The 24,040-nt window shown below is 42.2% G+C and overlaps 1 protein-coding gene across 1 annotated transcript in view; it reads right to left on the bottom strand.

Annotated features, from left to right (window-relative positions):
• LOC139598988 (DDB1- and CUL4-associated factor 12-like) overlaps positions 1-24,040 on the bottom strand; it is a 49,071-nt gene that overhangs the window by 3,248 nt on the left and 21,783 nt on the right. The window contains exons 3-7 of the mRNA XM_071445921.1: positions 20,461-20,667; positions 19,207-19,267; positions 17,329-17,522; positions 16,622-16,687; positions 10,185-10,347 (exon numbers count right to left, since the gene is read on the bottom strand). Of these exons, the coding sequence (XP_071302022.1) occupies positions 10,185-10,347; positions 16,622-16,687; positions 17,329-17,522; positions 19,207-19,267; positions 20,461-20,667 (691 nt within the window). The remainder of the gene's footprint in view (positions 1-10,184; positions 10,348-16,621; positions 16,688-17,328; positions 17,523-19,206; positions 19,268-20,460; positions 20,668-24,040) is intronic.

Below are 24,040 nucleotides of genomic sequence, written 5' to 3'. Positions count from 1 at the left end.
AAGCATTCAAACAGGAAGGGAAAAGAGTGAGTTAGGCCAGATACATCCATGTGTCAACTGCTGTCACTGTACCAAGTGGGGCTAAATGTCACAAAACTTGTGACATACTGGAATATAACCAGCAGTACATGTGACAGCAGACATCCAAGGGGTGTAGATGTAGTTTACCCTTCCTCTCTGTACAGAGTCCTAACTAGAAACACATCCTCATTCTTCCATCTCCACAATCTGATGTTACATCCACAGCCACCAGCATCTGTTAAACACGCTTAGAACAGGCAAGGTCACATTGTTGTGTTCTAGATATGAGGTGAAGTCTTGGCTGCAGGCTTAATAGGTGGGAAACCACTGTGCAAGTCTCACACCTGCTGAATCTCTAAATCAGAGAACTACAAATGCATCTGAGCAAGTTGGGAGACATCTCTTCCTCTTCATTGTTTCCCTGAACCAGGTTCTTTCACCTGGTGTGCAAGAAGCCAATCCTCACAGAGTCAATGTATTTGATTTATTTACAGCTCTGACCAGAAAGGGGTACTGGGTTGTAGATCCACAAAACCAGCACACTGAGGCACACAAAGGCCTACTTAAAAGGTTACAACATTAGGCTATTAGCACATCTTACTTAAGTCACTACTTGCCTAAGTTTCTATTGGCTTATCCTTTCTCTGCTTTGATTTAAAGGCATAGTGTCCCAAGAAATCATGGCACATGCTCGATGAGTAGTGGTCTTTTTGTGAGTAGAGGGTGCCTGAGCTAGGGATGTGTTTTTTATTATTATAATGAGCAAAGTTCATCATTAGGGCATGTTCTCACCACAGAACCAGTCAAAACTGGGGGTTGATTGTCTCATCATTAAACATCCTGTGTAAGAAAGGTATTATCTTCTTTGTTTTGCCTCCTCTTCAAGGACTTAGTCCATCAATTTTCTGTCTTCTATATTCCCATGGTCATTGCTTTTATTGCTTAACTGCTTTGGATGGAATATGAAATAGATGGCATATACTTTTCAATGCAATTAATTAATAAAAAGCTATAAAATACAAACCAACTGTGAATCTTTCTCTAATAAAAAAAAAATTGAAGGAAAACTGAAGGAATCCATTTTGTACCCACTACTAAGTGGATGTTTAGGACAGGCCTTCAAGAACAGCACTTCAAATTGGCTCCTAAGGGGCTGAAGTACCTCAGATTAATCATTCCCATCAAACTAAAAACACCACCTGTGCCTAGAACTGATCACAGTAAGCTCTTCTACATTTCCAGCACTCTACCACCTGTAGGCCTGGACTATTTGGGTCAATAAATTGAGTCTTACTCCTCAGAGGCAGGGAGCTCTACAAATCCCAGAAGGAAATGAAGATGCAGTAGCATGCCCTACACAAAGAGTAGACACAGTCTGTGCTGTGCAAGCTCTGTCCACTACATTAACATTGCTGCCTTCAGGATTATAAAGTCACAGGCACACAACATTGCTCTGCAGGCCAATCAAGCAGAAAGAAGTCACTCTCACAGATCAAGAACTACAGTCCAGGGCCTGCACTTTCCTGTATAGCTGCTAAGAAAAGCAACTCTTACAAGATGCACTAAAAAGCATTCGCTGCCTTCTCACATAGAGGAGACAGGGTTATACTAGGTAAAAAACATCCCCAGTTTCAGTCTTACTAAGTGACATTTCTCTGATCTGCTTTTGTATACAACATTAATGAAGTTAATATGGACTTACCATGTCCAGCAGTTGCATTTAGAAGCTGAAAGCACATTCAAGTAACACTTCAAAGCACTTAAAAAGTTAACCCAGATTTTAATCTGCAAATCAATAAACAGCCTACTTTCTAGAGGTGTCGCACCATTTCAAGTCCCAGTGAGATCAACAGAAAGTTGAAACACTCAGTATCTTGGGAATTAATATTACTTAAGTGCCTCCACCACTACCCACACACACCAAAAAAATCTACTTTGCAGAATAGAAAACAGTATTGAACAAAGGTTTTCTCTAGACATGAACTAGCACCCCAGAGATACTCCCTACACATAGGTCATCCCCTCAGCAGGGATGATCACATAATTCAAGATAGAAGTTTTTAGCCACCAGTCACCACTGGGCACCACACTCCGGTGTCCTGGTATTTCTTCCTTATGATACTGAAGGGTGACTGCTGGAACCCTGGATGCTGAGAATTTTAGACTTTCTGTGCTGACAGGCACTGATCCCCAGGAGAGCACTGCATTTGACCTGAGGCGGTGGAACCAGCTTCCAAAATTGATTAATAGCACTGGGATTACGGGTGTGTAGTTGGTTAGAAGTGTATAATATCACAGGGTGGAAAACTTAGATTTTGGGTTTTTAGTATGGAGGTAGATAGAAGACAAGATGGAGGATTTTGGGCGTTGTCTGATCTCCTTGTTCTTCATCTACTCCATTTTCTGCAGTGTTGGTGGCACAGAGTGATTGGTTAGAAAGAACTGCAATGCAGATGTTGCGTGGACAGACAAGTAAATAGTAATTGGTAGAAAGGTAGAAATAAAGTACATTTTAAGAGTTAATTGGACAAAATAGCTTTAAAAGACCTTGAACCTGTGAAAAATGTTTTTGTGATTTGTGTCAATTGGCAATGGAATCAGCAAATGCTTGTATCTGCTGTGTCGAAAGTGGATGTGTTCCCTGGGATAACTAAAAAGAACGGTTTTGAAACTTTTTGACCAAATAGCCAAATAAAGCATTGAAATAGAAGTACAGTAGAGTAAAGAGATGAGGTAGCAAGATGACTGATGCTTAGAATAAAATAGAGGAAGTTGTGGTAAAGCTAAAGTGATATTGTAACAAAGCAACTAAATGCTTATGTATAATAAAAAGCTTGATGCACTTGACAAAAATCATGTAGCAGACACCAGTAAGACCTCCCTCCAGACGACCACAAGAACGACAGGAAACCATCGACCACCTGGAAAGATTATGAAATTGCTGATCCCAGCTTATTGATATTTGTTGATTTGGACTAATACAAGCACGCTGGAAAATGCTTTGTAGGCTTAAAAACAGTATATATACTCTGGTGAACTTGTAGTGGTGTGTGCTGTGAGTGGAGCAGTGACTCCCCAGCCACCCAGCGCTGCTTGCTTGCTTTCTTTAAAATAAAAGATATAGAAATAAAATTCGGTTTGGCTATCAAAATTTTATATCAAACCTGTGTGTCTTGTGATTTTTGGTGCCTTCTCTTTGTACGCTAAGTCTGAGATGTAGACGGCGTGCTGAACTTCTGATAAGAGAAAAATAAACAACAACCTGAAGACCAAAAAAAAAACAGAAGTCCCATCTGTCTCTCAATACTGGCACAGAACTTTGAAGGGGTCTCCCCATTAGGGGGATCCTCGGGGAGGGTTTCCACAAACTGGTGCCCCCGTGTAAAAGTGCAAACTCGGCAGGAAGAGATTGTGCCAGGACTCTCCTTGACGAAAGCCAGAAGCCAGAAAAATTCCTCCGGAGGTGAATATCTCGGCGTCTCGGACACTTGGAAAATCTGGTACAAGGGAGCCATATTTCTGTGAGCTGCTGGTTGGAGCACGGACAGATACCCAAGGATGACAGACCCATTAGGGTCGGCTAAGCTGTCAAGGAGCCAAAATGGGGAGTAAGGTCTCAAAAACAGAGGCAGATGTCATTAATGATCTAGAGATAATGATGAGGTAGCATCCAGTCTGGGTCTCTAGACAGGAACTGGAAGCTGTGTTCTCCTGGGTGAGGGAGGAATTCCCCAATGCTACAGTTATAGATTTATTTGACCCAGATCTATGGGAGGATGTTAATATGGAACTCTATCATTCTGCGACACGCAAAGACCAGAAGGCTGCGAGCCTTCTGTCAATCTGCAGAGTTGTTTATGATGTAATTCATGAGGCAAAATGCCAAAAACCTCTTGCAAAAGGTACTTTGCAAACACCCCAGGGGCTGCCAGGTGTTCCCTTGCAGGCAGGAGTGCCAGGGCCCGTGGCCCCTTCCTCTGAAGCTGCAGAGACTCTCCAACAGTCAGGAGCCTCCACAGCCCCCTCCCCCCCCTTAGTCCCAAGGGAAACTGTCCCCCGTGAATCACAAGAGGAAGGCGTTATGCGTTATCCCTGTGAATGCAGGCAAGGAGTCGTTCCGACAGACGGACGGACGTGGACTGCAACCCAGGCAGAGCCTGGGAGGTGTTCTAAGTAAAAAAAGCTGCCAATTTTTTTAAAAGGTTGCAGAGTGAACAGATTAGTCCAGTTGCTGCCAAGGTGGAGTTCTACCTGTTTATTATTGTAATCACCGGTTGTTTTCGTTAACTACTCCTTTTGTATCAGTACCGTCCTGCCTAAAAGCCAGGTTGATAGCCCTTCTTGGACAGTGAAAGGAGGGCACATGGCGGGGACATCAGAGGGCATGCAAAATAACCTCGGAACCAGCATGCCATGGGAAAGCCACCCCACCAAACTAACCAAAAGACCCCAAAAACAACGAGCCAACACAGAATTAAGAGATCAAAGTGATGTCTGGACGTGAGAAACAAAGTACCGAGCCTGCAGAGATGCTGAGAACCTTCGTTGCTCCTCGCCCTGAGCAAAGACCTCAGCTGGAACCACGACCCCAGGACGGCAAACCCGAAAGTTGTAACACGGGGTATACTCCCACTGCTCTCGTGAGGACAGGACCCTCCAGCTCTGCCCCCGAGTGGACAAAGCTGCACATTCCTCCTCCTCCGAGTCACCCTGAGAGCGACAATGGAGAGACCACAGATCCGTCGAGCCACCCAACCTTGAGCTGATCACTTTTAATAAAGGCAATAAAAAGGAGAAAAAGTTTCCTGCCCTGTTTATTTCAGGAGGGACCTCGGGGCCGTTCAAAACTCAAATTGCTCTTGGGACCATCGAATCAGGCAGATATGGCATTTTTCGAATCCTTTACAACTGCGCATGTCTCGGGAGCAGCGGAATCCAGAACACACGTTTCTCCACCCCCCTCCCCACCTCGGGAGACGTTCCAGGCAGCTAAGCCTGCCTCCGGAGCTTCTGTGGCAACGCCCCTGCCACTTGGCGGTCCACCCACAGCTCCTGCCCCCGCCCATGCCCCGAAAATTATGTAAGAGGCGTCTTTCCAGTCCCCCCCGTTCAGCAGGGGCGGGCTCGGAGCCCGATGACGTCAGCTTTGTTCCACCCCTATTCGCTTCTGAGCCCCAACCCACGGTACAATGGGCGGGATCGAGTGGGTCTGACGTCATCCCCCCCTCGCCTCCCCTTCCCGCCAGACTGCGCAGCCTCTGAGTGTGCCCGGGGCCTCTCCTTCCTTCATCCAAGCGGCAGCCGCGCTGTGGGGGCTGCCAGAACCTACAGCTATGGCTGTGCCCCTGGACTCGTCACTGCTCACTGTAGATTCGGGACTGCCTGCTACAGCCCGAACACAGCCCTGGCACGGCTCAGCAGCACTGGCACCGGCGGCGACTGCAGCTGCAACAACCGGTCCCTCTGCAATCCAGGGAGCGGAGCCTGGACCCAGATCGGGATCCTCGCAAGCAAACTATGCAGTAACAGCGCCACCAAGTGGAACAACAGTACCACTGCAGCAAGTTCAACCACTACAGACTAAATACCATAGTCTCAGAACCTCTGCTTGAAACACAGTTAGGCCAAACCCCTTAAGTACCTTTTCCAGTTCCCTTCTCAGGTGAACAGAATATGATGAATATATTCCCAGGTAAATGGGAAGTGTTGGGACAAGACACAACAGCTGCAGCATACGTTCCAAAGACTGGTCAGGAGAACAGAGCTCAAGCCATGAGTGATTTAGGAGCACAAAACCCACCAGCTCAAGATATCAGCAGCAAAAATATTATAACCATCACAGCCTCACAAGGCATTCCTGTACCATCACAGGCCCCATCCAACTTTTGGACCACAACAGGCAGCACTCCAGTACTTCATATGCCTGCCCCAACAGCTTGGTTTCCAGGGCAACAGTCCAGCTCCATGACTCGCTCACACCTTTTCCCATTTTCAAAAGACTTTATACGGCAGCTCTTCCTCCAAGTCAGGGAATGTGCTCAGGAATTCCTACCACAACATGGTGCACACTTTCCTCAAACCTCCTTTTCAGGGCAAGATGGCAATACCCTTTCTGCATCCTTTGTAAATACTCCCTACATATCTATATCGGTACCATCTGCAATGCCACCAATGGCAGGTTCAGCCATTGCACCCTCTTTTCCCCTGTGTGCACCACCACAAATGTCCCTCCCCATGCCTCAAACAGGAGGGTGAGGGGTGCATGGGATGCATGCAACCTTCAGGCCAGAAGGTACATCCTGGCAGACTACCAATCCACAGAATACGGGCATGGATATGGTTCCATTTAACAGAAATGTCTCAAGAAATACGTCCGGTTCAACGAACTGGACAGACATCAGGAAGAAAGCACTGAAAGAAAGAAACTTTGATATAGCAGACACAGATAGCATCACATTGCCAGTGAGATACTCGAGACAAAATGAAAATCCTAGATGGGAACCTCTGGATCATGATGTTGTCAAAGATTTGATGGAAGCAGTGAAAAATAATGGTTTGGGATCCCCATACTTCAAACAGCTTTTAAGAGGCACATTCAACAATTATGACTTGATACTTTTTGATTGTAGGTGCATTGCCTCGACAATTTTTACAGATTCACAACTCCTGCTGTGGGATGCAAGATGGCAGAGGGCTCTCCTTCAACTGAGAAATAGTTATGCGGGAGGACCACATGCAGCTCTCACACTGGCTCAATTAGCAAGAGGTGACAAACCTGAAGATCAGTCAGCCAAGTTGCCTTGAGATGTGATTGTGGACATTAAAGAGGCGGCATGAAAGGCAATTTTGCAAATTCAACCAGTTGGAACTCCAGAAGGCATTTACACAGAACTAAAGCAAGGTCTTTCTGAGCCCTTCACTTCATTCATCTATTATCTCATGCAAGCAGTGGACAGACAAGTAAGTGATGAAGCGGCGAAGCCACATCTGCTTTGAAGCCTCACTTTCACAAATGCCAATGCAGAATGCAAACATATAATTAGTGCCATGCCTGGTCAACTAACCATGACTGAAATGATAGAGGCATGCAGTAAGGTGGGCACAACTCAGTACATCGCAGCAATCCAAGCAGGTATTTGGGGAGAACAGGTCAGGAAACTCCTTCAAGCACAGGATGAAAGACTTTCAAGAACCCTCGCAGCTCTCCAAGCAGGTATTTGGGGAGAACAGGTCAGGAAACTCCTTCAAGCACAGGATGAAAGACTTTCAAGAACCCTCGCAGCTCTCCATGTAACTCCTCAGCAAGATAATTCCACAGAAATAATAGCAGCAGAACTCGCCAAAAGGCCATGTTTCAAGAGTGGGAAATTTGGACATATAACAAAATATTGCCCAGAGTCTGTAGGAAATGCGACAGCACTGAATCGTTGCCCAAGATGCAGAAAAGGGAGACACTATGCAAATCAGTGCTATTCCAAATATGACATAGATGGAAATATTTTACCATGAAAAGTGTTTCCCAGCAAGTGAAACCACTGTGTAAAGATACAAGTATTAGTAATGATTCAACTACCCAAAATTTCTCTGAAGACAGAACATTTGGGAAACTTCAATCACATCCTATCTGCAAGGTCATCAGCTGATTCCCCAATGATTTGATGTTTGGGGATTGCTGGTAGTGAACTTGTAACCCCTGTTATTTCTGTTTTCTATAGGTAATACCGATAAATAGTGATTGTTGTTAATATTACATGAATGCTTAAAAAAGGGTTGTCTTAACCCCTTCGAACACTTGCTGCTAATATATTGATTATGTAATATGAATTTACTGATTTTTGTAATAAGAATTATTATTAAGGTATTGTTGTGGTATTTACAGCCGGCTTTCATATGTTTTACCATCTCTTTGTGTGATCACCTACAAGACACGTCTCTTCAGGATCCTGCTTTTTGTTTTCTAACAGCTTATACATTTTCTTTATGCAGACTGCTAGTCTCATGGCTTTCTTCAGTTATTATTACAGAAGTACTCCAGCAAAGAGTCCAGCTGTAACATTAACTTCTTTCTTTGGGTTTTGGTTTCATACTAGGTAATCAGTCTCCCATTCAGCTGCACTTTCTCCACCTTCACACTCTCAGTGTCCAGATCCAGGCTCATAATCCTGCCTGTGACCACTTTCAAATCTTTGAAGAACAGGTTTGCTGTGTTCAAAGAACCTCTATCCTGAAGGAAACTTGGGAGGGATTCAATTACTTGATGGTTTGATTGGTTTTTAACCCTAAGGTTTTTTACTCATAACTGCTATTTTTAAGAGCCTTGGTTTAAAACGTTTTAAGTGACACCCACCAATTAGAGTTTGGGCTCTGGCCAAGCTCTAGCTCTACTCGGATGGGATGATTGACAATAAACTCAGATGTTTTCTGCATCAAAAAGTATTCAAGTCGTTTTGGCTTGGCAATTTGACCCTCTATATGACAGCTGGACCTACTTTTAAAGTGAGCTTGGAGAATCATTATCTGGACATGATGTTGCAATTCTCTACTGATCTGAGGTTTATCAGCTGCTGCAGACTCTGGGATGACAGTTCAGTGTTGCAGTGCTTAGTAATTATATAATTGCACATGTGTTATTGATTATGTGCATTATCTGATTGATTCCTAATTACTGTTAGTGTCTTCTTTACTACATGCATTGTTTTGCTCTGTTTCCTCATGCTCATAACCAAAGAGTGTTAATAATAGCAACTTATGTCATTATCTTACATGTCTCTATGCAATTTTGCAAAACAGAACTGATCAATATTTTATTTCTCATAGCATGGCCCATTCCGCACTTCCAGGATTTTGAGAAAATCCCCCAGTCCCTGCGGGGACGTGGGTTTGCTTGTGTTTTAACAGGTGCAGAGTCCAGGTGGATTTCAGTGAAGGATGTGAAACTCTATCAAGTGCAAGACAACTATGACCACTCCACAAGCAGAGAAGAAGTCACACAGATGTGGCTTGCACAGAGATTCCAACCCTTGTGTTTTGCCCACAAAAGATTGTGGACTTTGGGTTTCTTTATGGGTGTGGGAATCAGTGGTATTGTAGAATTTTTGTTAGATGATAGAGGAGTGATCAAGGGTTCCCAAACTAGAGTTCCAACAGGAGTGTTGCTGGCAAGATGTTCAAGTGACAAACATGAGCTGGTAAATGACCTTTTCTCATATTATAGAAACTTCTGTATCTAAAAGAAGCAGATCCTGACATTTATCTAGACAGCACTGTTCAAAGTCCAGTAACCACATAAATAAAAATTTCCTAATCCTTGCCTACACGCATTTTTTAAAATAAACTTGCCCAATGAAGAGATGAATGCCTAGAGTTAGGTTAAATAAGGACTAGCAACTTATTACTCTGGGATTAATATGGTTTCAAATGGGCATCACAACACAGTGCCTTCTCATGCTTGAAAATAAAGGGTATGGGAAGAAGCTTATGTGGCCATGTACCCTACAAACCTCCAGGCTTGACCCAGGTGTAAGGTTCAATTGGACATACTACATTCACATCAGAAAAGGAAAACAGCACTAAAATCTGCAAACTTTTTTTTAAGAGTAAGCTTTTGTATATTTCAAGCAAATAAACACACACTGACAATTAAGTGCCTCACTCATGACTTTAAAATGACAAAGCAAGCATTCACTCACAGCACTGACTCCCAGTATGATAGGACAGAGCAGACAACATGGGTATTTTTCTGTCCCCAGAGAAAAATGTGAGAATAGACAGTATAAGGTGGTGCAAAGACTGGATTTGCTTTGAAATTAAGTAAAACAGAATAAGACACAGTAAAAAATAAGCAGAAGTAAAATGCACAGTGAAGTTCAGTAATAAGTAAAATGCATACTTTTAGAAGTTCAGTAATATTTAGATGGCGTGCAATTTAGTTGATCATAAAAACACTGATGTTGTCCTTCATTAGATTTCAGAGTTGATTTTACATTTGGTTTGTTGGTTGCTCAAGGAATAATGTCATAAAAACAAAACCTATATATGGTATTAATAATTTAGTCTATCACATGAAAAAAACCTTCATATTTATTGGAAGCTTATCTTACTGCAGTCTTAAAAGCTACTTCTGCAAGCAAACCATTTGAAGCACCCTTTGACAAGTTTCTTACCACTGCCTCGTTCTTTGGAACAGACGGATTTTACATTGTGAGAAGGCTGCCTTGGATCCAAAAAGGAGACATGTGCCTGTGATCCTACTGCATACACTGACCACTCCGGACCATAAGCCAAACACACATTCTCCCTGCAGTATGGCAACTTTGTGGAAAGTAACTAGAAACAAAGAAAAGACAAATCAACACATTATGATAAGAGAAAAAAAACACTAATAAAACAATTCTGTAAACTATGTTCAAGGCAGTTGCAGTGAAAAAACCCAAAACGCAGCTAAAAATAAGTTCATCACAACTATAAAAGTTTAAGAGAAAAGCAACCTGACTCAGAGAAAAAACAACCCCTGAAGATTAGATACCTTATCTGAACAAAACTGAGATGATAAAGGCTGAACCATGTATTATGCAAAGAACAATGGACATTTTGGCATATTGTTTTACATCTTTCTAAGCTGGTATTTCTTCAGCAGGTGTACAGAGACATGATCTCAGCTGAAAAAGCTTACTTCATACAGTAGTATAGATATTTGTGGGTTTGATCTATAATTACACTTAAATAAGTGCAACTTCCTTTATGAAGGCTACTAATTAAGTATCAATTATACTCTCTATGGAACAGCTCACTTCAGCTCACCCAGAACTGGCAGAAAGTTAAGAGCACTTCTCACCCTTAAAAATAAGGTGAGTGGGAAGTTTCTTTCCCCAAGTTTTAATTTTTAGGACATTGCATTTTACTTCAAGATTTACATGTTTGTCATGGTTTAGGAATGGTATTCCCCAATTTAGTGTTCTCACTGAATCACCCCAGACCACACACTGCTTACACACTTCCCCCCCACCTCCCCCTGCAGTGGGCTGAAGAGGAGAATTGGAGGCAAAAAAAGGTAAAAAGGTAAAGGTCATGGGATGTGATAAGAACAATTTACTAGAAACAGCAATGAAATAAGAAAATGAACAGTAACAACAATACTAAAAGCAGAGTGCACAAGACAGGTGAACGATTCACACGCGGTTGCTCACTACACGGAATCCAGCACAACCTGACCATACACCCCAGAAAAACCAAAAAAATGCCACCCTCCGCTGTCCCCTCTGCCCATGACATGAGGTGGTATTGAATAATCTCAGGGTCTGGACTGTGCCCCTCCCAACTGCTGCAAAAATTAACCCTGTCCTGGACAGAACCAGGACTTTATCCAACCCTTATTCTATACCATCTAAATCACACCCAGATCCTACATCTTAGAGATATATACACACACACAAGCATGGGTACCATTCCCTTAGTCAATGGCTGTCCATTCAAAATGTCTTCCAAGACAGGAGGGCTGGCGTGCTGTTGGCTGTTTGCTGCATCAGGAGCTCATGACTGGTGTATCTGGAGCAATCGATCCTCATTGTCCATGGTAGTTATGACACACAGCGGCAGTGGCATTCAGCAACCAATATTAAACAACTCAACATTACAGGCTGTTCTCACCCAAAAATCAAATCCCCTTGAGGTACACATTGCATTCCCCCATCTCTTTGCATTACATGCCAAATGCACCCAGGTCCTTGAGCAAAAACAATCCCACAGATGGATTTGCCTTTCCTTGAGGCAGGACTGATCCAAACTGTCTTCCCCAACACATTTCTCATATGCACCACAGGGACTTTATCCCCTTCTATGGTATATGAAGGTTTTGATAGGGCAGAGCCAGCTTGATTGGTAGAGCCTCTAGAGTTAACTAACCAGGTGGACTTCACTAAATGTTTATATCAATGTTTGAAAAGCCAACTTCTACCTGAGCACCTGAGCAGCAATGTCTTGCCACAATTCAGCAGACCAGATGAGTTTCCCTTTATGCTGCCAATTGGTCTTTTTCCATTGGTCCAGCCACCCCCACAGAGTATTTTCTACCATCCACGAGTCAGTGTAGAGGTAGAGTGTTGGCCACTTCTCTCATTCAGTGATACCTAAAGCCAGCTGGACGACTTTCAGCTCTGCAACCTGACTTGATCCAACTTGTTGCTTGGTAGCTTCTGCAACTCGCCATGTAGGGCTCCATATGGCTGCTTTCCATGTTTGATGTATCCCTACAATACAGCAGAAAGCATCAGTAAAGACAGCACATTGCTTTTCATTTTCTGATATCTGATTATATGGTCGGGCCTCTTCAGCATGTCACCTTCTTCTCTGAAATTAGTCTGAAATTTTTGCCTTCAGGCGAGTTTGTAATGACTTCCAAGATTGCTGAATGATTGCGGTTTTCTATTTGAGTTCATTGTGTGATCAGAGCAATCTACTAGCTCCACATGGCATCAGTGGCATGATGTGCGGAAGGGACTTTTCCTTTGAACATCCAGCCCAGCACTGGCAGTCAGGGTGCCAGGACGAGCTGTGCTTCAGTGCCAATCACTTCTGAAGCAGCTCAAACCCATTCATAAGCTGCCAGTATCTCTTTTTCAGTTGGGGTGTAACAGACCTTGGATCCTTTGTATCCCCCAGGGATCATCCTCGAGTCTTTCTGGGTACTTTTTGCCAGAGGCTCCAGGAAGGATGATTCTCCCCGGCTGTGGTATAGAGCACATTTTTCACATCTTGTCCTGTCCTGACTGGCCCAAGGGCTACTGCATGAACACTCTCCTGGTTTAATTTGTTCAAAAGCTTGTTCTTGTTCAGGACCCCACTTGAAATCATTCTTCTTCCAGGTCATGCAATAGAGAAGGTTTACAATCAATCTGACTGTAATCTGGAATATGCATTCTCCAAAAACCCACAGTGCTAGGAAAGCTTGTGTTTCCTTTTTGCTGGTTGGTGAGGACATAGCTGATATTTTGCTTATCATATCTATTGGAATCTGATATTGTCCATCTTGCCATTTTACTCCTAAAAGCTAAATTCCTGGGCAAGTCTCTTGACCTTACTTTGCTTTATGGCAAAACGTGCTTTCATGAGAATCCAGATTATCTTCTCCCCTTTCTCAAAAACTTCCTCTGCTGTGTTGCCCCATACGATGATGTCATCAATGTATTGCAAGTGTTCTGGAGTCTGACCCTTTTCCAATGCAGTCTGGATCAGTCCATGGCAAATAGTGGGGCTGTGCTTCCACCCCTGGAGTAGGTGGTTCCAGGTGTACTGGATGCCCCTTCAGGTAAAAGCAAACTGCGGCCTGCACTCTGCTGCTAAAGGAATGTAGAAGAAACACACTGGCAATATCGATGGCAGCACTACTTTGCTGCCTTGGATTCCAGTTCATACTGAAGTTCCAGCATGCCTGGCACAGAAGCACTCAGTGATGGTGTGACATTGTTCAGGCCATGATTATCCACTGTCAGTCTCCACTCTCCATTGGACTTATGTACTGGACACATGGGGCTATTAAAGGGTAAGTGGGTCTTGCTGACCACTCCCTGGTGCTCCAGTTCACGAATCATCTTGTGGATGAGGGTCACAGAATCCTGGTTGGTGCAGTATTGTCAACAGTGCACTGTTGTGATAGTGATCAGTACCCTGTTCTTTGACCCTCAGCAGTCCCATAGCAGAAGGATCCTCTGAGAGACCAAGCAAGGTATTCAGCTGCCTAATTTCCTCTGTCTTCACAGCAGCTATCCCAAAAACCCAGCAATGTCCTTTTGGGTCCTTGAAATACCCTCTCCTGAGGTAATCTGTGTCAAGGATACACGGGGCCGCTGGCCCAGTCACAATGGGGTGTTTTTGCCATTAATTCCCACCCAGGCTCAGTTCAGCTTCCAGTATAGTCAGGTGTTGGGATCCCCCTGTCACCCCAGAAATAGAGATAGATTCTGACCCTACATATCTCAATGGCATCAGGGTACATTGTGCACCAGTGTAAATTAAAGCATTGTACTCCTGTGGGCCTGATGGGCCAGGCCATTAGATCCACATAGTCCAGTAGATCTGATTATCCCTTTCCTCCAATGGGCTGGAGGCAGGGCCCCTCTAGTTCTGGTCATGGTACTCATTGCTCACTTCTTATAAATATGATCAACCACAGGTCCCTTCAAGAGGTTTGGAAGTAACATCAGCACCTTCCCTTCTGTCTGAGGACCTGCCCACTGGAAACTGAAGCAGAATTTTCCTTGAAGAATTATCCGTGGTGGTTGTTCTTCCTCTCAACTCACATACCCATAGCTCCTAGGGCAGAGGTGGGTTTTCCATCCCACTTCTTCATGCCCTCTCTGTGGTCATGCAGGTAAAACCACAGGTTACCTACCTTGTGGTGTATTCCCTCTCTCTCTTGAGCAGGGGCATGCTTGCTCTTAATAGCAGAGACTCTGGCCTGTACTGGCAGGGCACAGGACATTTTCTCTTTAAATTGCTGGAAGTCCATGGACACCTGAGATGCAGGCCCACAGGGAGGAAGAGAGACTTTCCTCATATTGCCAGAGTTGGGCAACCAAATTATCCACTGTTTGTTCTTGTTCTGTCCATGACATCACTGCCAATGAGTTGGCATATGACAATGGCATGCTCCCATATGAAGTTGTGCCACATGGGTTGTGTGCCCTAAACTTCATCTGGATCTACAGGGGACTGCTTGTTATTTGAATCTCTATAGAGTACCTCCAGCACAACTAATTCTCTCAGGTACTGGATACTTTGCTCCATGGTGTTCCACTTGTCTTGGTGCACTGATAGATCCTCTTTGAAAAGATATCTTTCCCTCACACTTGACAGGAGTCACCTCCAGAGGCTGAGGATTTCTGTCCTTTTTCCAATGCTGTTGTCAATGCCTGCATCCCTGGAAAGGGATCCCAGTTGCTTGGCTTCACTATCCTCCGATTTCCAACTGTGGGTTGTGCTATCCCAGCATCAGAGCAGGGGGTCACCAGGGGCTCACCCTTACTAGGGGCTGAAATATTTTCATATATTGTGCAGCTCACCTGGGGATAGGGATTGGGTGATTATCTCTGTCCCTGCTTCTTCCTCCTGTTCTGAGGGCCCTACTTCCTCTTCATCCTTCACTATGCAAACTGATTTGGTCTTGCATTTCTTTTTCTGTATAGGTATGACTGCTACTGGCATGTGTTGTTCCTCTGGTTCAGTTGCAGTTTGAGTGGCCACAGTGGCAGTTGCTCTGCTTTTCTCCTCCTCCTCCCCCTGAGGGTGCTGTCTAGTGACGAGTGGTATCTGGTAAACAGTAGCCAGGGCCCAGCACATTGCATTACTTTGTGCCTCTCTGGAATCACCACAGCATTTTCCTTTCAGATATTCTGCCACTTTATCAGGGTCCTGTTCAGGGGTGAACTTCCAAACCATTGGAGAACAGAAGTCCTCCGAAACCGTCCCATTTTCTCCCACATTCCATGCCACTCATGACTATCCACCCTCCGGGTAGATCTCTGAATGACCATACAAGAAGTCTCTTTCATAATTCTAAACATGTACTGAGTAGACATAGCAAGTAGAACATGTGCCTTCCTTAACATCCAAAGGAAATTCAAAATTCTCACAAGCTGTTGTAACAATCCTGAAGGAGGAAAAGGGTGTGAAAATCTGGGGCAAATCATCCTCCCCTGTTCTCCCTACAGACAGTACAATTATTAATGAATTCCCAGAGGTAGCACCCAAGGCAAATGCAGGAGAGCAGCACTCAAGACACATCCTAAATGACCCTCATTGCCCTTGATGTTATCATGTCATAAACTGATATCCCACAGTACAGCAATAAAGCAATGCTGATCCCTCTCCCTGCTCTGAAAAAGAGCACCATGAAGAGCACATGGGGGAACATATACAGGGTTAGGTACCATAATGTGAACAGATCAAGCAAAGTTGTGACCAGTGGCTCTGTACCTAATACAAATGCTTAGATCGAATTTGTTTCCAAACTGCTCTGGTCAGATGTGTTGTTATCTCAATGCTTCATGCCTCACATTGGGTGCCAAATTGACTGTCATAGTTTAGGAATGGTATTTCCCAATTTAGTGTTCCCATTGAATCACCCCAGACCACGCACTACTCATTCACTTCCCCCTGCGGTGGGATGGGGAGGAGAATTTGAGGCAAAAAAAGGTAAAGATTGCGGGTTGAGATAAGAACAATTTACTAGAAACAGCAACAAAATAAAAAAAAAAATAAACAAGAACAATACTGATAGCAGTGTGTACAAGACAAGCGAATGATTCACACGTGATTGCTCACTCTGTAGAACCTGGCACCACCCAACCATACACCCCAGCAAAACTGGAAAAATGCCACCCCCTTCCATTCCCTCTACACTTGGTGTGAGGTGGTAGTTAATAACCCCAGGGTCCAGGCTGTGCCCCTCCTGGCTGCTGCAAAAATTAACCCTGTCTTGGCCAGAACCAGGACAGTGTTTTACAAACACTGCTGCTCTTTCATCAAGCATTTATAGGAAATAAAGAATAGTGACTAGCCTTCAATGCAAAGCAATGTTTTAAGTTTTACACCAACAGAAAAGCACCTTTGATAGTGTGTGCTCTGCTTTCCAAAGATGAAAATACCCATCCAAGGACACAGCTCCCAGTTCCTATTATGAAAAAAAGAAAAAAAAGAAGAAAAAAAGTAAGAGTTAGTTTTTGTATTATAGATATCCTTACAAACTCACACTCCAGGTTGCTTCTCTAGTATATTTTATTTAGATGACTTTTTTTTTCAAATACATATGGACAGTTTTAGTGATAGTAAAAGATTTTAAAATCACAGAAAATTCGGGGAGCTAGAAAGAAAGGTTTAGTAGGCCCTGGGAAAATGTTAAAGGTAGGGCCTGGGAAATGTTAGGCCTTGTATTTGCTAGATCATGTGAAACTGCACCTGTGTAGTCAGTATATGATAAATGATATAATTGTTAGATGTGATTAGATATAATTATTGTTTAAAGAATCATGAGAAACTATGTTAGAGGTTTGAGGGGGATCACGAGAAATCCATGCTTAGATGAAATCAATGTATACAATAGAACAATGTAAGTTTAATAATTAATATGTACGTTATATAACGATAGAATATAAAACATGTTCGGCGCGAAACCATGTCAGAGTCAGATTTGGGTCTGTGTACCCCTGACACCCAGAGTTCTTAATAAAAGCACCTGCATATAATCATTCCGTGATTATGTGTTCCTGAACACTAACATTAGGACTACTCAACTGTCTTGCTTATCTTACTGACCTTGTTCTTATTGTTGAAAGCCAATGCTCGGACTTTACAGTTGTCAGGATTGGTGTTCTCCTTAGGAATATCCTTCAGAGCCCTGTGTGTTATGTGGGCGTAGACAGGAACTTGAGAGAGATTATGCCTGGCATCAGTTTTGGACAACACATCCTCTGTAACTTCCCAGAGACCCATCGAACCATCCCGGGAACCTGAATAAGTAGTCCATAACAGCATTTCAAATATACATAATTATCCTTTTTAGAAAATGAACTGCAATAAACAGTGAGGTCTTAAAAAAAGAAAGGATACTTTAGATTCATTTAATCTAACTGAACACACTGTTGGTGCCTATGTATTAATTATTATTAACAAAATCATTATTTTACTGAGGTGTTGAGTTCATAACATTGTGAAGTTATTGTCAACTGGTTTGTCTACATTGTTTCCAATCAGCTAGATCACCTCATCTGTTTTCAAACTGATTGAGATGCATCAAAAAACCATGATCCTGTACAACAATCACCATTAGAGATTCACATGTAGAATAAACTCAGAGGCAATTGAATAGCCTATGCGTTCAGCCTGAGCCTGGCTTACTGAGGCTGAGATTGACAGTCTGTTAAACCAATACAAAAACCTACAAGAAAACTCAGTGGGGTTTATACCAATTCTAGACAGTTTGATTTCTGACAGTATGTTTATGCATATGTACACATACATTAGTGAACCGAACAGAAACATATATTTAAAACCACAATTTGCATCAATTTAAATAAAATCTACTGTTAATTCAACTCATTCAACCTCTTGTTTAAAGAATGCAACACAGGAACTGAGGCCAAACAAGCAAGAATTAATTTTATTTTTCGACTGAATTTGAAGATAATGATACAAAATATGAATCAGTAAGACCAACAATACTGGATGAAGAAAGTTAAATGTCTTTGGTTCAAAGATCAATATGGATTTAATCCAAGGTCCTATACCCATCCCTTCTGGTGTTTAGGCAACTCACTTCCATTTAAGTCAGCTCTGATAGATTTGACATGTACCTCCATTTCTTCCCTACACAATGTCACTTAATGAGTTTTTTAATGCAGATATTTGCGTTAGAGAATTGCAAGGATCAACTCAAGGGTTAGCTTTTGTTTTTTTTTATATTACTGAATCATCAGTTGAAGCATTTGATTTTTATATGAGACTGTTAGGATTTTCTGTCACCTGCAGTTTGACACCTCCTTGAATGGAATACAAAACCCTCTCAGCACAGAAAGACAGTAAACTAATACATTAATTCAATGGCATATTGCTGCCTTTACTCAAGGTAAGTAATACTTTATGAAGTTGCACTGATTATCCAACTACACTGACTAAAAAGTTAGTAATTGACCTTTTCTATTAGAACCTTCTGTATTAGTTCCCACAGTATGTGTGCCTATATATATAAATACACACACACACACACACACACACACACACACACACACAACTTTGCTGATAGCTTGATAAAACAAACTGAGTTTTCATTAATCAGTCTTCCATAGAATTTCAGGAAACTAGTACTGTTGAGCTGTATCTTGAAATTATTCTGGTGTAGAATCCTTCCCTTGAACTTACTGTGTTAAGACACCCTCTCATGTCAACACCTACTGTAAAGACAACAGTATTCCCTCCAATACTAGAAAAAAAAAAAAGTACAATCTAGACCAGGGCTCAACAAATTAAAAAAAAATTAAAAAAGCTAAGTGCTGTACTAAGACCAAGAATGGTTTAAATAGGCAAAGTAGCTCCAAATGGTTTCAAATCCCTTCTAAAGGTGCTTCCCTAAGACCTATCAAGTGCTGTACATCAGTATAAAATTCCGGGGAAAAAAAAATTAAAAATTGACATTACCAGAAACAGCCATAGTATCACTTATCCATGCAATTGAAAATATCCAGTCCTTATGTCCATCCTAAAAGAAAAAAAAAAAAAAAAACAAACAAAAAAGACAGATTTTCTGTGCCATTATATTCTGCAGTGGTCTCAAGGCAGACGAAAAAAATATTAAAGTGAAGAATACTTAAGTGCAAACTCAGAAAGAGAAGACCTATGCTAAAACATATAAATAGTATTCCACTATCCAGCTGTAGCAGTTTAAGTACTTAACAGTAATTTTAACTTTTATTGATTTTGACATGTATAATTAATAGAGAGCAATTAGGCAATAGAAAAACAGATCTCTGACCAAGGAAAAATTAATGTCAATTCTAAGGACTTGGATTTTTTCCATTTTGAAAGCAGTGTTCTTTACTTCTATAAAGTAGCTGCTTATTTTTATTTCCTCAAATGCACATCCCTAAAAAGAAACAAAAAAATTATGTTTGAAATATATGACCTACTGGTTAAATTTTCAAGAATCTTTACCTCAGAAGGTGAGAAGCCTGTGTATAAAAAAAAGACCATAAGGGTCTAGTTCTGTTTGAAAAACTGCAGTCACAGTGGCACACGAATAACAAGTAATGCAAATCTTCAGATTCAAGCCTTTCTGCAGCTGGTTATCTGCTACTGCAGAAACTCTGACCTGAGCTCTGCTGTTGTAGTTAACGTCTATGCGAAGTCCTGAATCAAAAAGGAAAAATAAGAGTGAAGTGCTTACAGGACACCACTATACCCATTTCAGCCGTTTTCTTTTTAAGATTGGCTGTTTTAAAAAGGCCTCATGATGTTTCAAAAATAAAACCAGTATCAAAGTCTATCAAAGTGCCACAAGCCACTGGGTTAGAACTACTCCTCAAAGCCAAGTTCCACCTGTGAAATAATACATATATAAGCTGCACTGGAGAAGAGAAAGCCTTGAATCACCTTTACAACTTCTCAAATTAGTTTTTTCACTAAAGCTAAGTTTCAGAGATCATCATCACCCCAATTAGACTTTGACGGTGAAGATTTTGTTACATTTTCAGTGCTTAAAAGTAATCTGAAGTAGACCTGAATGAGGATAAGAAAGAAATCTGACTTAGAACCCTGAGAATATTTATGTACTCATTCATATTTAATTCACTCTCCACTACAAAACTCCCAAATTTTACACTTGCTTTGACCTTACGCACTTCAAAGTAGTAATTCTTGGGACAGAATAAAATTTCCCCAAATACTCCCACTTACATCTCCCACACACACAGGATCAAGTGTAGGCAGACGATAAATTGCAAGACTGTTAGGGTTGTCTCCACCTGTGGCCAGAAAGGTCCTTGAGGGGTTGAGCTCAATGGCATGAATACCACATCCCTGCTGGTTCACCATGGCAGGTTCACGATCTTTCAGAATAGGAATCTTGGTAATTTGACCAGTCTGGACATCTATTACAAATAACTGGGGGAAAAAAGCAGATACAAGTCATTATCACACAGATAAGAAAACCAAGGTGGTCAAATATTTTTCCTATTTTGAACTAACATTCTTTTAAATGTAGAATCCACAAATGTTGCAAATATGGTTGAAAAATGTATACATTCCTTCTTAAAACAACTAAATTAAATAACTGGGTTTTACTTTAATCATCCATCCTTGTTTTGGCTAGGATAATGTTAACTTCCTTCTTAGTAGCTGGTACAGTCCCGTATTTTGGATTTAGTATGAGAATAATGTTGATAACACACTGATGTTTAGTTGCTGCTTGATAGTGCTTACTTTAAATCAAGGACTTCTCAGTTTTCCATTCTGTATAAGCGAGCAGGTGCACAAGAGGCTGTGAGGGAACATAGCCAGGACAGTTAACCCAAACTGGCCAAAGGGATATTCCATACCATAGAACATTATGCTCAGTATATAAAGCAGGGGGTTGGGATTGGCTGGGAGCTGCCAATCACTGTTGGGGGATGGGCTGGTGTGAGAGTCTGTCCGAAATATCCCTCATCTGCCTCACGATCGTCATTGGGGGGACCACTGAAGAAAAGACCCCCCTGTCTAGCCCTGTAGGAGAAAGTCACATGTCAAGCAGGGCCCTGAGACCTGAGAGCATTGCTAAGTTATTGTTTTCACATGTGTATTTATTGTATGCTACACTGAGCTCAACAAGAAGAAAGAAGGACATTCTGACCTTTTTGCAACAATAGCTCTGGGATTTTTCCCCACCTCTCGGCCTGGCTGGACTTCTCCTGAGTTTCGGGGTGGTCCCCCAAAGAAGACCCCTCTTGCTCGTTTGCAACCACTGTGACAGCCAAACTGAGATGTAAGAAGCCTCTTCACCAGAGAAAAACCGAGACATGAAATCCCTATGTGAGAAGGCCCCCTCCAATGCTTTCCAAGGACTGGGACTGAAACCCTCAACCCGGGGGAGGTGTGTGGGGGGAGGCAAGCTGACCAAAGCAAGATGGATGTTGCAGGTGCAAGCAGTGGACCGAGAAGACAATGGCTCTCGCTCACTGCTGAGAACATGGACTGTGTGTACCCTTTCCAAATACCATTCTTTCCCCCAAAGATACAATAGATTACCTTTGATTCGGTTTCAAGATCTATTCCCCTTACCCCATCAAAAAAGAGTATAATTAGAGTCCAGATGACCTGCACCCCTGAGATCTTGTCAGACGTGACCTAGTGAACTCCATCAGCTGGACATTGAAGGACTTTGCCGTTCTACGTTTGGTAGCTATTTACCCTTTTCTTTTTCCTTCCTCTTTTCCCTTATTTTTCCCTTTTTCCCCAATTCCTCCCCAACGCATTTTGGCTGTGGTTATTTCAATAAAGGTCCATTTGTTTTGATTATCGCTGCAAACCCCCCTTGTACCACATCGGTTCCTTTTGCACTCTGAGATCACGAACCATCACGAAACCCATCCGTGAGGATGGCTCGTGACAGCTGGGCATGGGTCAGTGGGTGGTAAGCAAATGTATTGTATGTCATTTCTGTTTCTTGGATTTTATTTCTTTTTTTCCTATTATAACAATAATATTTTACTTTATTTCAATTACTAAGCTGCTCTTATTTTAACCCACAGGTTTTACATTTTTTCCAATTTTCCTCCCCATCCATCCAGGGAAGGGGAGGGTGTGAAAAACGCATGTATTTTATGATTGGCTTTTCTCAAATATTAAAATGAATATTATATGTGGTGTGTTAGAAAGTAATGCTGTATTAGTTTTCTTAAGTACTGTGTTAAATATAGTTTTAAAAAAAATTGCTAAAATAGAAACGATGCTATGTAGGATACTTTTTTTAAAAAGAAAGGACTCGCAGTGAGATAGCAGCCACAGGACACCTAAATCTTTCAGAGAAGAAGAATTTATGGCCCTCTTATCAGAAGAAACCAACTTCTTCCCGCCTCGAAGGCGCTATTAGGATTTGGAGGAAGAAGTTGACGATGACCAGACAGAATCCTGTATTTGAATGGAATTTATGCATCATGTATGAAGTGTATGAATATGCAACAGGCTATTGTTCTTAAGGGTTAATCCTTTGTTAACAGGTGTCCTTTTTCGGGCTCGTGCTGCCCAGAAAAAGGTAGCCGGAAGTCCGTAACTCTTTGTCTTTATTGTCTCATATTGTCCTAATTCAGTTTGTCCAAATTATTATTACTCTAATTGTATTACTATTATTATAACCATTTTATTACTATTAAACTTTTAAAATTTTGGAAACAAGTGATTGGCATTTTTAACTGAGGGGAAGTGAGTGAACAGCTGTGTGGTACTTAGCTGCCACCAGTTGGAGTTAAACCACAACAGTCCATTTTGGCACCCAAAATGGGGCTCAAAGCATTGAGACAATGACAGATCTGACCAGAGCATGTTAAAACAAATTTCTTATAAGCATTCATTATATTAGTTTAATAGTCATGGGTCACAATGTTGATTTATTTACTCTCACAGTTGTTGCACTTTTTCTCAGAGTTGTGTTGTGTGACACTTTACTTGCAGTATGTCTTCCCTGTGGTGATGTTTATCATCCTTGAGGCCTGGACCAAGGTTATAATTTTGTTGTACTTCGTAATACTGGCCTATGATATGATAGAACCACTGGTCATGAAACTAACCTGGTATGTGTCCTCACCATTGCCATCCTATCTGTACCTCAGGAGCCATCTATTGGGAACTATTAACAGTAACATCATCTTCCTTTCCTCCTCAAATACATCTTCCAACATCCATCCATCCATCCATCCATCCATCCATCCTGCCTGCCTGCCTGCCTGCCTGCTTTCCTTCTCCTCCAGGATGATTACAGTAGTATTTGAGAATGTGTAAGATTTTAAATAACCTTTCAATACACTTGCAACCAACCTGGCCCTTTTGCTAGGAGCCAGCATGTTGCTGCATATAGTTCAGGTCTTCTTTCAGATTAAACAACTATTTAAGAACATCCCCCAGAGATTTGCCCTGAGGCTGAATAGTTCTGAGTGATGGGGTATGCAGGATAGTATGGGCAAGTGCCTAGGACAGTGAGCACCTCCAATGTTTTTGAACCTCACCCCTGAACAAGTGCATAATCGGGAAGATGTGTGTTAATGTCGTTATAAACAATTCTATGGGTGAAGGTGTGGGTGCTAATGTCTTTGAAATGGGTCTTAATGTCTCTACTGACTTAGGGCAGCAGGTTTGTTACAGGGCCCAGACAGCTTGGCTCCTGAAACAGACAAGTGCGGTCTGCACAAGGCTGAACTTCTGAACTTTGGGGTAAAACACTAGGTTCAAGGGGGAATATGAGGTAGGCAGTTCGGGAAGGCTGTACCTTCCTAGTACCTCAGCC

This window comes from Agelaius tricolor, unplaced genomic scaffold (assembly GCF_023055355.1).
Source record: "Agelaius tricolor isolate 1412-34295 unplaced genomic scaffold, bAgeTri1.0.p SCAF_21, whole genome shotgun sequence".
In the NCBI taxonomy this organism is placed as follows: domain Eukaryota; kingdom Metazoa; phylum Chordata; class Aves; order Passeriformes; family Icteridae; genus Agelaius; species Agelaius tricolor.
Note: the sequence above shows the minus strand (reverse complement) of the source record. Positions and strands in the feature narration are given on the sequence as shown.